The following is a 13904-nucleotide window of genomic DNA, read 5'->3' as shown; positions in this document are numbered from 1 at the left end:
TGTATTAATATACATGTACATCAGTATATATAATAAAGTGCAAGTCCATAAGCAATATTGTCCTATATAAGGAAAAGATAAAAATTTTACCAAAAAAAATCACTGTCAATACAAACTATAATAGCAACTTAACTGAAAAAAAAGAGCAGCTAAACTGCATTCAGCCACAGCTTTCCATAACAAATTTATGTTTTGGGACGATCACAACAAGCACACAATACTTCTATGAAGCCTCCCAGCATCCAACTACCAAAAGCCAAATGCTGTTAAGAATTAAAATAAGTAGTCGCAAGCACTACACAACAATGTGCTTACAGGAAATCCAACAGAATATAAAAATCGCCACATGCAATGTTCTCTCAGAGAGAACATAAATGCAAAAGGCAGTGACACAGTGTCTTTGTAGATCCTCTCTCTGTGCCCTCAAAACCTGGGTTACACCAGAGGCCATCCAGCTACCAGCACACAGCAGGCAAGGAGCACTGAGCATTAACTTTACACAATGAGCCCCATAGTCCAGAATCCATAATACTCTTCTGTGTCTGTGCTCTGACTACACAGAGTTGCTGTAGAAAACACRTATTTTCAGACTTGGACTGCAAGGACCAATTGCTCCCAGGCTTCTTCCATCATGCTCTAAAAACACCAGTGAGTAAAGTCCAAGAACAGGGTAGATGACAGGAGCTCATGTTTCAGCAGAATACCACTGGGACCAAGCCATAAGCTGATATGGGGAAAGGGAATGTTGAAGAGATAAAAGCACTTCTGGAAAGATACACAAATTCTTACCAAAAAATTGGCTTTAAATTCCAAACTATTTCAATTACCTTCTGGTGGTGGGGGAGGGAAATCCTCTGTGTCCATTCTAGAGTATCCACTGCACCTTCAGCAGACTGGAAAGCTCTGCAAAAATGAAGGGAACATGTATTGTAGATGAACACAATCTCCAAATATTGAGACACGCCTTTTCAATTTGGCGAAGCTCATCCCTATTATCTAATACATTATGGAAGAGAGGAAATGTGCCTGGCTTCTTGCTTCAATATGAATACGGTCCAAATTTTTATGTACACAGCCCTCAGTTTTGGGGCCAACTCTTTTAATGATCTCAGTAACACAGCTGAAGAAAGATGAAATTTTTAAACCATTTGGTACTCTGCAGCTCCCACTGTGACAATCACAAGGAGATTACTAAAACATGTTATTTCCATGTCCGTTTGGAGCTCATATTCCCTCTCAAAATCTTCATGAAGGGGTGAAGGATAAAAGTTCTAGGAAGCTTATCAGTTTTCATGGCACTTTTCTCTATTCAGCAATCAGAAATAACAAGTTTTTACTACACCCTTTCTTTACAGCTTCTTTCCATTCTTTTTTTCCCCAATCTTAACAATACTGCTGGAATCCCCTTACTTCCACTAAGGAGAATCAAGTACTAGCAATCACGCTCCTGAGCATCTTTTCTTTTGTCCCCTTTTCTCTCTCTCAAATGCCAATGATCTCATRTTTTAAAGAGAAGAATAACTCTACAAAGCACTCCCATACTTTGGTACTAAATACACAATTGGAGAGAGCAAAGCCCAGAACCCATGAGTCATCCCTCCTTCCCATAATGCTAYTTAATAGTGGCATTCCAGTATCATCTGGAAGGAAAACCTATTGTGCTAAGCAATGCCTACAATCTGCACCCAGCCCACTCTAACTCAAGAGACAGCATGTCAAAAAGACATTTTTTCAGAACAAAGATGAGGAGGAAAAGTAAATTTCCAAAAGCCACAAAAGACAGTAGAAGAGCCAATGATGAATTTTCTGTCCTACTCTTGAGCAGACCTTATATATTAAATCTGAAAAAGCTATCTCTTCTGCTGGCAACAAAACAGCTCAAGTCCTTGGAAAGTCTCCATAGCCCAAATATAAAAAGATTAAGTTGAAGGAGACAGTGAAATTCAAGGTACAATGGCAAAATATTAAACTAAATGGATCAGGATACAGAGGTCATATCAACTGCCACTCACAGAAAAAGTGGCAGTGAATGAAAAAAAAAAATACTTCAGGAAAGGATCCAACCTTAGGAGGCACCARGCAATTTAACTCCCTAACATTAGGCTGCAAGGGCAAATTATCAGGACAGATGTACCAGAAAGGACAACTCTGGTAGTGCAAGACCCTATTATGATGAGATGATTCATAACTTCATTTACTAGAGCATACAAAATTCCCTTTTAAACTGTCTTAAGCTTTGGTAATTCTTAATCCAGTCCTAGACAAAATCAAGTAGCTTCAAAGCCAAGGCTCAGAAAGGATTCACCCACGTACACAACATGTACCTATAACACAAAATATTCCATTATGTGCTTTCACTATACTGTCAGTGTTCCTCCTAAAGCCTCTCTACAATTTATATCTGCAGAGCTCCAAGGCGTGTTCCTGCTTACAGATGTCTGGAATGCATCCTGCCACACCAAAACTGYCAGCCAAAACAAGCGATAGTTACAGTTTGATGAAATGGCTATTTTTCTTTATTCTTTTAAAGCTGCTCATGACTGAAGCATAGGTTTTTCAAGTGTGAAACATGTAATAGCCAGCAACCCTCTGAAAGTGAGTCTCAGTACCTTTTCCAAATGCATCATTAAGAGAGTAGCTCAAAGGCTTTCAGGTTTTTTTTTTTAATTATTTAAATTATTAAATTAAATTTAGATTAAATTAAATTTAATTTAAATTTAAATTTAAATTATTTAAATTATTATTTAAACATTCGATGCAGATTTTAAAACATCTATCAAAGTTAACTTCAACAAAGATTTCTTTAATCAATTTCTTCCTCACCAGCAAATACTAACAAGACAYTGAGCTATGGAGCTTGATTACCATTTTGATCTAGCTCACAGTGACATGCTTCAAATTACACAAGAATTGTGTCAAGGAAGGACACAGACCCAGTGTTAGAGTCCTACCCACTGACCTGTTTGCTCCCATCTGAACAGTGCAGTTATTCACAAGAAGAAAGATACACTTTCTCACTTACAAATGCCTCAGGGGCTGATTTATACATTGCATTAACTCATCTTGAAGTTCCACATATTTTTCTCTACTTTCTAGATGCTGAGAAAAACCCTGCAGCAGTAAAGAGAGCTTGTGTATGATAGATTCCATTAATATCCTGCACAAAAGAAAATAATTGCCATTTTATGTAGCAGACAGCACGTTTATGAACAATCTCTAACAGTACCATATTTCAAAGAGAAGTTTTTCACTCTTCTTTTGAGAGGCAGGGGAACTAACTCAAACTGAAGATGTTTAAATCAAGGCAGATGATTTAATTTGACTAGMAGCATATGGTACATTTGCATTTGTWGCTCAAGTGCTTTCCCCATTGATTCTCCTGCTAACAGTTACACAGCACAGCTTACAGGTGCATTTAGACAATAATCGTGAAAATGAAAGCTCAAATTAAGCTGAAAGGATATCCAAATGTTCTCTCATACACTCAACATAGGTGTTTCCCAATTAAATCAGGTTGCTCAGGGTCTTTGTCCCTCCAAGTTATGAAACTCATGAAAGWGGAGGTTTCACCACGCTCCAGAGCATCCTGCTCCAGAGCTTAACCAGAAACTCTAGAAAGAGTATTTCCCACAAGCCCAACTGGAATTACCCTTGCAGCAGTTTGCAGCCATCACCTCTCWTTTCCTGCTGTGCCTGCCTGAAAAAAAGCCTGGCTCCACCTTCTTTCCAAGCCCAGCTYGGGAAGCAGAGGACTGCAATTCAATTCCACTCAGTCCTTTTGTCTCAAAATGACACAAACCTGGTTCCCTCAGCCTCTCCTGACCTCTTCCCACCCCCAAACACAGCAGTGATCTTCACTGGACTTGTTCAGGTTGCCAGTCCCTCATTTGTACTGGGGCCTCACAATGACCACGGAATTCCAGATGTGACATTGAGACCACTGAGTAGATRTTACTTGGTTTAACATAAAATTATATTAAAAAATTAACAGCTTTTAAGACACAGAATATTAAGATTTTGCTCCAAAAGTATTTTAAAAACTGCAAAAAGAATTAAATCCCTATTAAACATGAAACAYGTGTGCTATTATATTCATAATTCCATCATAAAATTACGAATCTGAATAACTGAACAACTGCCCTGACCTACTGAATGTGACATAGAGGTTATAAAAWTATGGAGCTTTTCCCCACAGTGACTCAAACTGCACCCTTCCAGACTCCACAGCAACCACAGAAAAACACAGGGACAGAAAGAAACACTCAGTTACCTAGCTGAAAGTTTAACATTTCCCATTGGCATCCAGATGTGAAACAAATTCACCTGACTCGGTGCTCATCACCTTCTTTGCTTCAGATGTGGGTAAAGACAGCAGTGACTGGTGTGGACCACAGTAGTGCTCTACAGAGTGCCTCCTTTCCCTCTCTTCCCCCATATTTCCTCTGTGTTCCCAACATAAGGCAGATGCACAGGGAGAGGCCAAGGAGCTCCTTTATCAAAGGCAGCTGACCCGCTCCGGTCAAAACATTGGCACTCACTTCCCATGTCTACTTCCTGAGGTTTTCATCCAGTTCTTTACTGCCAAACTGTTAGGAGAAACAGGTAATTCTTACTTATATTTAYAGATTGGAAGAGGAAAGACAGTTTTGCAATTTTTTAAGTTCCCAGTTTACCTGCCCACTTATATCTGAACCAATCTATCTAGGAAAACTCCAACTATTCCAAGCCTAAGGGACTACTGTTAGAAAAAAAAAAAAAACAACTCTAGTTGTATCACAGTAGCATGCTTTTATTCCAGATGTTTACAGTGCAAAATTTTAAGTTGATGTATAAGGAAAAAGGTAATTAAAATACCACACTAAAACCAGATGTTTGTGTTCAATGTTTCTAATGCTGAGAAGTCCCCCACAGTCAAAGCAGTCAGATCTCCAATAACATATCAAAATCTGAATCAACCAAGTGTGAAACAATCCCTAAGGACAGCTCCCAACACTTACTTCAAATTTTCCACCAACTATGCTCACCTTTGACCATGGAAGCTGGTACTGAAGGAAGTGGGAATCTGTGATGTTTTACAGCAGACCTCACAACCCCAGAGTGCTAACATCTGCATCATCCATGGGACTGAAATTCTGGTTCCACAGCAAAGGGCCATTTCAGCAAAGGAAACAAAGGCAAAGGCACCTTTATAACTGACCAAAGACTACAGAAAAATGTCAATGTTCCTCASTGAGACTCAGTTTTCCTTTGTCCTAACCTCTGGTAACTCCTTCTGCCTCCAGGACTAGGCTTCTCAGCTACATCTGTGTATCTGATTTTGTTCAGTGATTTCCTCTAATTGTGGGCAAACAACAGACAATCAGTTCTCAGCTAATGGACTACAAATACTGATCAACATCTGCAATTCCACTTCAACAAAACTATTTTCCAAGCCATTTCTTGTGCAGAAGTCAGAATGCAACAGACATAGGACTGACACAAACTGCCAAAACTACAAGGCAGTGCAGCATTCAGACTTCAGACACAGTACCTATCCACCCTGAGGCACAAAGGGCATATGCTGCCAGGCTTTTTCAGCTCTGTCACACTAAGAACTGCAAAGGTGACTCACATACCTTCTCTTTAGGGTGTGTGCACTGTAATTGCAGCAACATCAGGATACTTCATTCTTAACACTGCACAAAGAATAAGCCAGTGAGAATTTTATAATAGGAAACAGAAGCTGAATAAAGAAGATTGATTTCCAAGAAACTGTGAATTTTTTGGAGAAAGCTTAGTCCAAGCAGCAATGCAATGTCTCTGAGAAAGTCTGAAAGTTTAAAAATTAAACTAAAAAAAAACCACCACCAAAACAAGAAAAATTGTGAAGACAAAACCCATGAATGTCTAAAATCCCCTTGTGTCAACATCACTTACTGAATGTTGCTGGGTAATGCCCAACTGAGTCTTCTTCCACCTAGAACTACAGAACTCCCACTGGGAAGTAAATTTTGCTGAAATTTGATATAAAGACTCCTCCAGTGGTGAAGAGAAGTATCAAGACAAAAGTATGCAGAAGGTAGAAAGTTAATTTCCTATTTTTTTTCCTTCTTCAATTCAAAAAGGCTTACAGACAGAAAAAATTAAAACTGTACCATTTGATCTTCATACAGGTTATTTCTAAGAAACACAGACTGTAACTGCTTTTAAGAGGTGTCTAGTGAGTATGAATGAAGCAGCCATTCTTATTAAGACAGCTTCCAATCCCATGCTGCAAACCATTAAAGAAGTCTGTATCAAGGACAGATCAATATTTCTTTTAATGTATATTTGGTTTTATTAATACTTAAGAGTTCTGTTCTATACGAATTTTATTCTTAAATTTAGCAAAGAAAATTACCAAAACCACAAGCAATGGAATAATAAAGGGAGTACATAGATTCAGGTAGAAAATTAATAGAAGCCAAAATCCTGGCTCAGTTACAGGKGGGGAAATTCTGTTTCTTGTAGCAATTCAAAAAAGGTGAGGTCCACAGAGATGCACATTTTTCAGAGTGAACAGAGAATTTTGTCAAAAGCTGCTTTGCTTCTTTTTCTGATCCTTTCTCACACCAAGCAGCATCCTGCTCAAGGTGAGAGAACAACACAGCAACAACAAGCCCTGAAAAAGAAGCAATCTACAGAGACATCAAAAAAAAAAATCATGGTGAAGATTGGCTTTCTATTMTTTCTTTTTAAAGGGTATTACGACATCTCTTACCTAGAGTAGAGTCCTGCTCAGTGCATCATCTAAAGAAAGGGAAAAGAGGAGGGAAGCAAAGATTGCATTTGTAGATTTGTCCAAGGGATCCTGATCACAGCAAAATGAGCACAACCATGTGGCACATCCTGCTGCATGTTTTAYTGCACATCCTGCTGCCTGTTTTATTGTCCTTCATTATCCTTATCTAGTTGGAACCACCCTTACTTCAGTTATGACCACAGCCTGTGGTCCTGCCCCCTCCCTCATAGTCTGCAACTGGTAGGAGCACAGTGCTGCCAGGCCCCCATCTTTTTCCTCCAGGGCACTGMTGCCACTGCCTGATATTGTGGCAGCCTTGTGCTCAACTTGCTCAGTTTTATTCACATCTCTCTGGCACTAGGGCGAGGTGTGGACACAAAACTGGACACAATACTGCAGAGGTGCGGTCTGACAGTGCTGAGTGAAGAGGAACCCTTCCCCTCCAAGGAGACATTCCTTCCCAGGTGTGCAACCTTACCCTTCTCATTGCTGAATTCCAGAGTTCTTGCCAGCCAGCTCTTCCAACCTGTCCAGGTCCTTCTAAATACTGCCTGGATCTCAAGCATCCACTGCCCACCCCTTTCCCTGTTTGGTGTCACTTGCAACTCCATGAGCAAGGGTTGRTGAACTTCCTGTTCATGCATAACATTAAACTGGACACACTCTGTGATGGACAGCTGGGCCACTCCACTGGTTACAAGCCTCAGGTTACAACCAACTAGCCACATCCACAGCCAACCATCCCATCAKGCTTCCACCCATTTAGCAGCACACCACCTAGATCACAATCACATTCTGCAAAAGACCTTGCTGAATCCAATACACACATATGGTTTTATCAAGCTCAGTGGCAATATATTTACTTTGCAAATAGGAAAGCCATGAACTACAAATATTTGAGGAATGAGAGGAATACGGATAAAAAGTTGTTGAAACCAGGGAAGGGAAGAGGTTCCCAAACATGCACATAGGGCATTTAACTTTTTTAGCTAAAGCTCCTGTATTTTGTCCTGGCAACTGTTTGAGTACCCAAAATAAGAAGACAAGCACCACCCCAGGATTTGGAGACCATCCAGGAGGTCAACAGTAGCATAACACATTGCAWGTGAAGAATTAAAAGCGAACACTGGCATCATATGCTTTAAGTCAAGAATGATCCGTTTTGTCCTGTACTACACAAACCAGAAAACTTCAGCACTGGGTAAAGACAAAGATYTTCATGTCACACATACACGCAAAATTAAAATATATTAATATTAAGAACATTTTTCTTAATTTAAGCTATAAATTGACAGCAATCAAGTAATTTCATCTGGAAAAGCAATATTATTTCTGCAATTTTCTTTTTTAAACTTAAGTCAGATTAGTCCTTTTCAATGCTGGATATCAAGAACTACCTTAGATGGAAATATTTTCTGCAAGGTTTCTATTCTTTAATTAGAGAAGATTGTCACATGCTACAGCAGACTTCAATTGTGATGTAAACCTACACAGGAGGTTTAGTTGCATACATATCATTATAATACATATGTAATTAGAATTATTATGCAGAAACTTTAGACATGCTTTTTTATTAAAAATACATCTAAATATCATTCACTCTAGTAACTTTAATTGCCCTTACATGTAAAATACAGCAATTTTGTCAGAGTGTATCCCCTCCTGAAACATAGTTTCATTCTCACCAAATCAAGGTCTTAACCAAAAAAAAAAAAAAAAAAAGAGTGTATCCCCTCCTGAAACATAGTTTCATTCTCACCAAATCAAGGTCTTAACCAAAAAAAAAAAAAAAAAAAAGCTGAGGAAATGTTATTTATGGATACAGTCAACAAAACATTTTCTTTCCCCTCCAACTACACATTCATTACGAAAGCTGAAGGTCTTGTTCAAACTTGCATCAAATCCCTGCATCCTAGTTCTATGAGGCATAGGTTGTATTTCAAAATACTGATGACAATTTCCACCAGAAGCTGTTTCCAGCAATGCAAATGAAACGATAGACTGAAATGAATATTCAGTTGCTACTGCTCCTTGCAAACCAAGTCCTGATGGACACTCTTCCTAAACATTTTCAGCTCTTCAGGTACTCCTATCCTTGGAAAAGTAACCATGCTGCTCCTCATCAAGGACAACTCATTCTATCTGATCATCAGAAAAGCATCCAGTTGAACAAATTTATTTCACCTGACAAATGAAGTTATTAAGAATAGAAATAGAGTCTTTTTCCTGAGTTTCAAAAAAATTTGGAGTAATTTCTGATTTCTGATAAAAAAGTTAAAATGCATGCTCTAGAAAAACAACACTATTTTCATTGATTTTTAACACCATAATTTTATTCAAATAAATCAGAAATCAGGTAATGTGGCTRTTAAATCATTAATTACAGGAAGAAATAAAAATAGTGATAGGACCTACAAAGAACAGCCCTTTTCTTAAAAAATGTAWAATAGAAGGTAGTTTCCCACAGAAGTGCAAGCTCTGCATCAATCCAAACATCAGCTGTCTTCCCTCATTCCTGGATTTGGAAATGTTCTAGTAGACATCTTTCTTCTCAATCTTCTACAATTTGAAAGTGAAGTCTTTAAAACTCAAATTAGTCAATKGTTTGCAACAATATTAAGTATGAAATTCTAAAAGAACACTGAGAGTGAGACTGTGAATACTTTAGAAAACTAAAAAATATAAAAATGAGAAACGTAAGCTCAAGACTCACTGTGATCCTAACAGGAAATCTAAATATTGCTATCTACTTCCCAGGAAGTTACTATTCCATTTTACAGATGAAGAAATAATGTTTACCCTCTTTCTTGAAGTTTTTGAGATATAYATTCTGTATCTCTAAGGAAGAAAATATTCATATGATTTCTGAAATTTTTAATGTATTTCAAGAAAAAAAAGAGATTACAGAAGAGAAACAAGAGTAAATGTTTGACCTTGAGCTTGGATCCTTATAGTTCRCATTCATGGTTCAGTCCCAAGTAACAAGTATTGTACAGTACAGTAAGTCACTGAAACAGATTTTCCCAAGATAATGCCCCTATTCAGCAGCACGTAAGTAGAACAATTTATTTTGCTCTGCTTAACTGCTTCACCCACGCATTTGACATTAAGCTTCAGGCTTCCTGACTGAGCACCAAACATGTAGGACATAATCAATGTTGTGCAGTTATGCATCACTTCCCACAGTCTTGCTGATTCAGGCACTTCAGAATAAACATGAATCTAGTTCGTGATCTAAAAACACAAGTTTGAAAACATATTTTTCAACTCTTGTTTAGCATTACTTGTCATCATTCCCTTAAAAATAAGCTGTTTTCACATGTTCCTGGTTTCAAAACAAGTTACAGTATTTTGGTGCATGTAAAACTCAAGATTCTTTACAATAAGAAAATGTCCGAAGGACTAAAGTCTCAAAAGATGCTAATAATAATGCAGCAGTTTTCTTCCATGGATATGTGACAGAATCTGAGTCACAATATTCTGCTSTCTGTAAACCACACATTCACACATACAATGGCATTACTGAGAAAGGTTTGAAAACAGAAAGAATGGTAAGAAATAGTTGTATGGGTCCATAATGAGAAGTCTGGTTTACCTTGCTCATGTGCCTCCTACCTCATTATAATAAAGAGCCTCTCTCTCACACAATATGCCTGCAGTTCTCCCATAAGGAATTCTTAGGCTTCCATTTATGAACCAATCCCTGAAAATTTCCAAACATCCAGGCTTACAGCTTTTCTACTCACTAAACTACTTCTGGATTCAGAAATGAATTTATCTATAATAATTTTCCACTAACAGATATAGTAACAAGAATGACAATGGRAATGACAATTAAAAAGAATGGGAGTGGGGGAAAAGTATCTGTAATGAATGCTGATTTTAACAAATATGATCTTAGATATGAAAAATGCCTCCCTCACATGTCAAATACATACAAAATGAAAGACTAATTCATATCACTATCAATGAAATCTCATTTATTGCTCCATTACAGCATAAAAAATATTTAAAAAGTAGGAACAATTGCATTCRCAGTGTTTAACACTGTAACTCCACAGGAAGTTTCTCTAAGGTACAACTGATGCAATAGCTATTCCACMAGACACATCCAAGGATAATCTGGAAATATATTTACAGCTCAAAAGGCCATAAAGAAGCTGAACTTCCAAAAAGATAGCTTAAAGAATAACTTTAAATTTAGAGACCATAAGAAAACATTATGAGATCCCTTCTAACATTCTAAAGTAAAACTGTAAAATGGAAATACATAATGAAAGAAAGAAAAAGGTGAAATAGAAGTCACTGGACAAAATGGAAACAAAAATACTGTCCCACATATGTAAAATRAAGAAAATAATGTAAAATGAGCATAGCTCATTTCTCCATCACATACAAAACTGAGAACACTGTATTACAGATGCACAAATAAACTGACTGCAGCTCTGCACAATGTATTAAGTTCAGTCTGAAAGTCTGAATCAAAACTGGTCCTCCTTCTCCTGGACTGCAGCATTTGCTTCCTGGCTTCTTCAGAAACAGACTGAAGTTTATAGATTTTCTACATCAGATTCTAAAAATAGTTTCCAATTTATACAGAAGCAGTTAATAGACTTCCTGTTTTACAAGTAAATAACATACAATTCCCAATTGCATTAAATTCCATTAACACTTAAGTTTAACAATAGCCCTTCAGGTTTGTTGTCTCCTTTCAAATGTTTATACACTATGCAATGATTCATAAACAGCTTGGAATCAACTAAAGAACTCCTCTTGTTGTTGAGAKTTCTTCACAGAATCATAGAATGGTTTGGGCTTAAAAATCATCTAGGTTCTAACSCCCTTGCCATGCATGAGGCAGAGACATTTTCCACCAGACCAGCTTGCTCAGAGCCTTATCCAGCCTGGCTCATTTTACAGTATTCTACTATAGAATAGGATTTATGCATCTAMTGGTGAGTGAAACCACAGCCTATCTGCTAAGCATTAGCATAGCTCAGGGTCGAAGAGAGCTCCTCAGCAAGGAGGGAAGGAGGCAACCTCCTTTTTCAGTACTTTGGTGTGCTCAGCACTGGCCTGTCATCRCCAATAGCACAAGACTTTTGCATTTGGCTTGCACATCTCAGAGCTGCAATGCCAGACTCCACATATCCATCACACAGCGCTGGGGCTCCTCTCCACATCCTGTGGTGTATCAGCTCTCGAAACCCAAACCCATAGGATGCTGTCAGGTCCCAGCACTCACTAAGAGACGATGGACAGCACATTGCTCAAGGCATCTGTCTGCTGCCATGGTCCTTTCTTCTACCACATCCATCTGTGGGTATCAGCCACAGAAGCCTCATGCACTGGAAACCCAGTGCCATCACAAGACACCTGTTGTCACTCACAGAAAGTCACATCTTATACACAATGCCACAGGTAATCTAAGGAATCCATAGAATACATTATAGAAATCTTGAAATCTCACTGTAAAGCCTTCAGAAATATCAGATTTCAAAGTAGTATCTAAAGAACTACTGTTCATAACCAGATAAACACATGTAACTAGTTCATGGAGTACTGAGCCTGAGGGTGAGAAGGAAAAGAAAAAAGACAAGATGGATTAAACAAAGCAAGTCAGATTATCAAGATCAAACAGATCACCCAAGTGAAAAGAATGAAGGGCCCATTGAAGAAAACAGCTGAACAGCCAGAACCCCTGCCCGAATAATGGGCTTCAAGTTGTAGGCAACCAAGATGTCCCAGGCAATAAACCTGTGTCTCCTGAGTGCCAACAGAAAGTTTTTTTAAAATGTAGTACTTAATTTCTACTGCAGAACAGAGTGCTCACTGGGGTTCACCAAGCAGAGTGAATGCTTTAGGGAAAAAATATTTTATTTACAATAAAAATAGCCACAAACTAACATATTTTGTTATAACCTCACTGCATTTATTTAACATGAAACAGTTTTCAAGCAATATTTTTGATTTTATGACTCATGAAAAAAAAACCCAACCCTATACTGTTCTATACTAACAGTTCAACTGCCCAGGTGAAAAAAAAAACCACTTTCTACATTGCAATTAAACAAAACCTGCTAGCTCAAGGTAAAAGCCACGATCTTGGTAGTTTTCAGAAAGAAAGTAAAAATAAAAAGAAAGGATTGAACAAATATGTAAATGAAAGGGGACAGAATTTAGGATAGATACAATTGTTTTGGTCAAAAATGAAAGACCCACCTAAAAGTCTTTAMAATAAGCCTTTGCTGTGGAGAAATTATAATTGCTGCCTTTCCAAGCACCTGGTACTGCCTMCTGACAGCTTGCTCGCTGACTCGTCCAGGGCATGACTGGGCAATCTTTTAAAGCTCTTCTTACCCCGCAAGCGCAGGGCATCTCGCAAAAGCAACTACATGGTCTGGGATCACCACAAACAACTATGTAACTTCTCCAATAGTTGCACCGTAAATTACAAAGAAACCACAGATAATTTTAAAACCTCCTTGGAAAAGAAAAATACATAAAAGGACAGTGTTATTGTGAAGAAGTGTTTTTCCCTGTTTCAAGACAACCAATTTAATTGCAAAATTTAATTGCAGACGCCAACTGAAAAACTGGTCCACACCAGCTTTGAAGAACGGGGAAGGAAAGAAACTCCAGTGCCCACGGGAGTTCTATTTTCCACAGCCGTGTCCATACCTGATGGAGAGGGGAGGAAAGCTGGAGCTGGCGGCTCCCAATACCGCTGGACACGAAGCAGCACACACGCGAGAAACCCCCCAAGAAAACATCGGGGAAGAAACTTCACCACAGTTCAACAGCGAGAAGTTTGGCCAAGGCGTTTTACGGACCCCTCGAGCCCCCGCTTCATTAACCGGCCTCGCACGGACAAAACCCATTCAATGACACTTCTCACACCACGAGTCTCCCCCTCCTCCCCCGCGGCAGTGTTCAGCGGCTGCCGCCCCGGGCCCCCRCAGCCCCGGCCTCCCAGGGGCGTCTCCGCACCAAACACCGAGCCCACCCTCCGAGGACCAAACTTTCCGCCACARCCCCGGAGCAAGAGCCGGGCGCGAAGCGAGCACCCACCTCCTCCGCCGCGGCCGGAGCCGCCGCCGAACGCTCCGAGGCGGCCGCCGCCCGGCACGGCCCGCTCGGCCCC

General features: G+C 39.1%; 1 protein-coding gene across 5 annotated transcripts in view; it reads right to left on the bottom strand.

The window, feature by feature from the left end:
* The window catches only part of ARHGEF10 (Rho guanine nucleotide exchange factor 10), a 105938-nt gene extending 92042 nt beyond the window's left edge, over positions 1–13896 (bottom strand). For 3 of the 5 annotated variants that reach the window (XM_057372035.1, XM_057372059.1, XM_057372065.1), the window contains exons 1-2: positions 13832–13896; positions 828–903 (exon numbers count right to left, since the gene is read on the bottom strand). In XM_057372035.1, coding sequence (XP_057228018.1) covers positions 828–864 — 37 coding nt within the window. In that variant the 5' untranslated portion in view covers positions 865–903; positions 13832–13896. Of the gene's footprint in view, positions 1–827; positions 904–4270; positions 4292–4323; positions 4587–13831 lie in introns of those variants that run through there. The other 2 variants (XM_057372043.1, XM_057372051.1) reach the window with 2 other exon arrangements.
* Positions 13897–13904: the final 8 nt, after the last annotated feature.

This window comes from Malurus melanocephalus, unplaced genomic scaffold (genome assembly GCF_030028575.1).
Source record: "Malurus melanocephalus ecotype Western Australia unplaced genomic scaffold, MMel_1.1 scaffold_6, whole genome shotgun sequence".
Taxonomy (NCBI): Eukaryota; Metazoa; Chordata; class Aves; order Passeriformes; family Maluridae; genus Malurus; species Malurus melanocephalus.
Note: the sequence above shows the minus strand (reverse complement) of the source record. Positions and strands in the feature narration are given on the sequence as shown.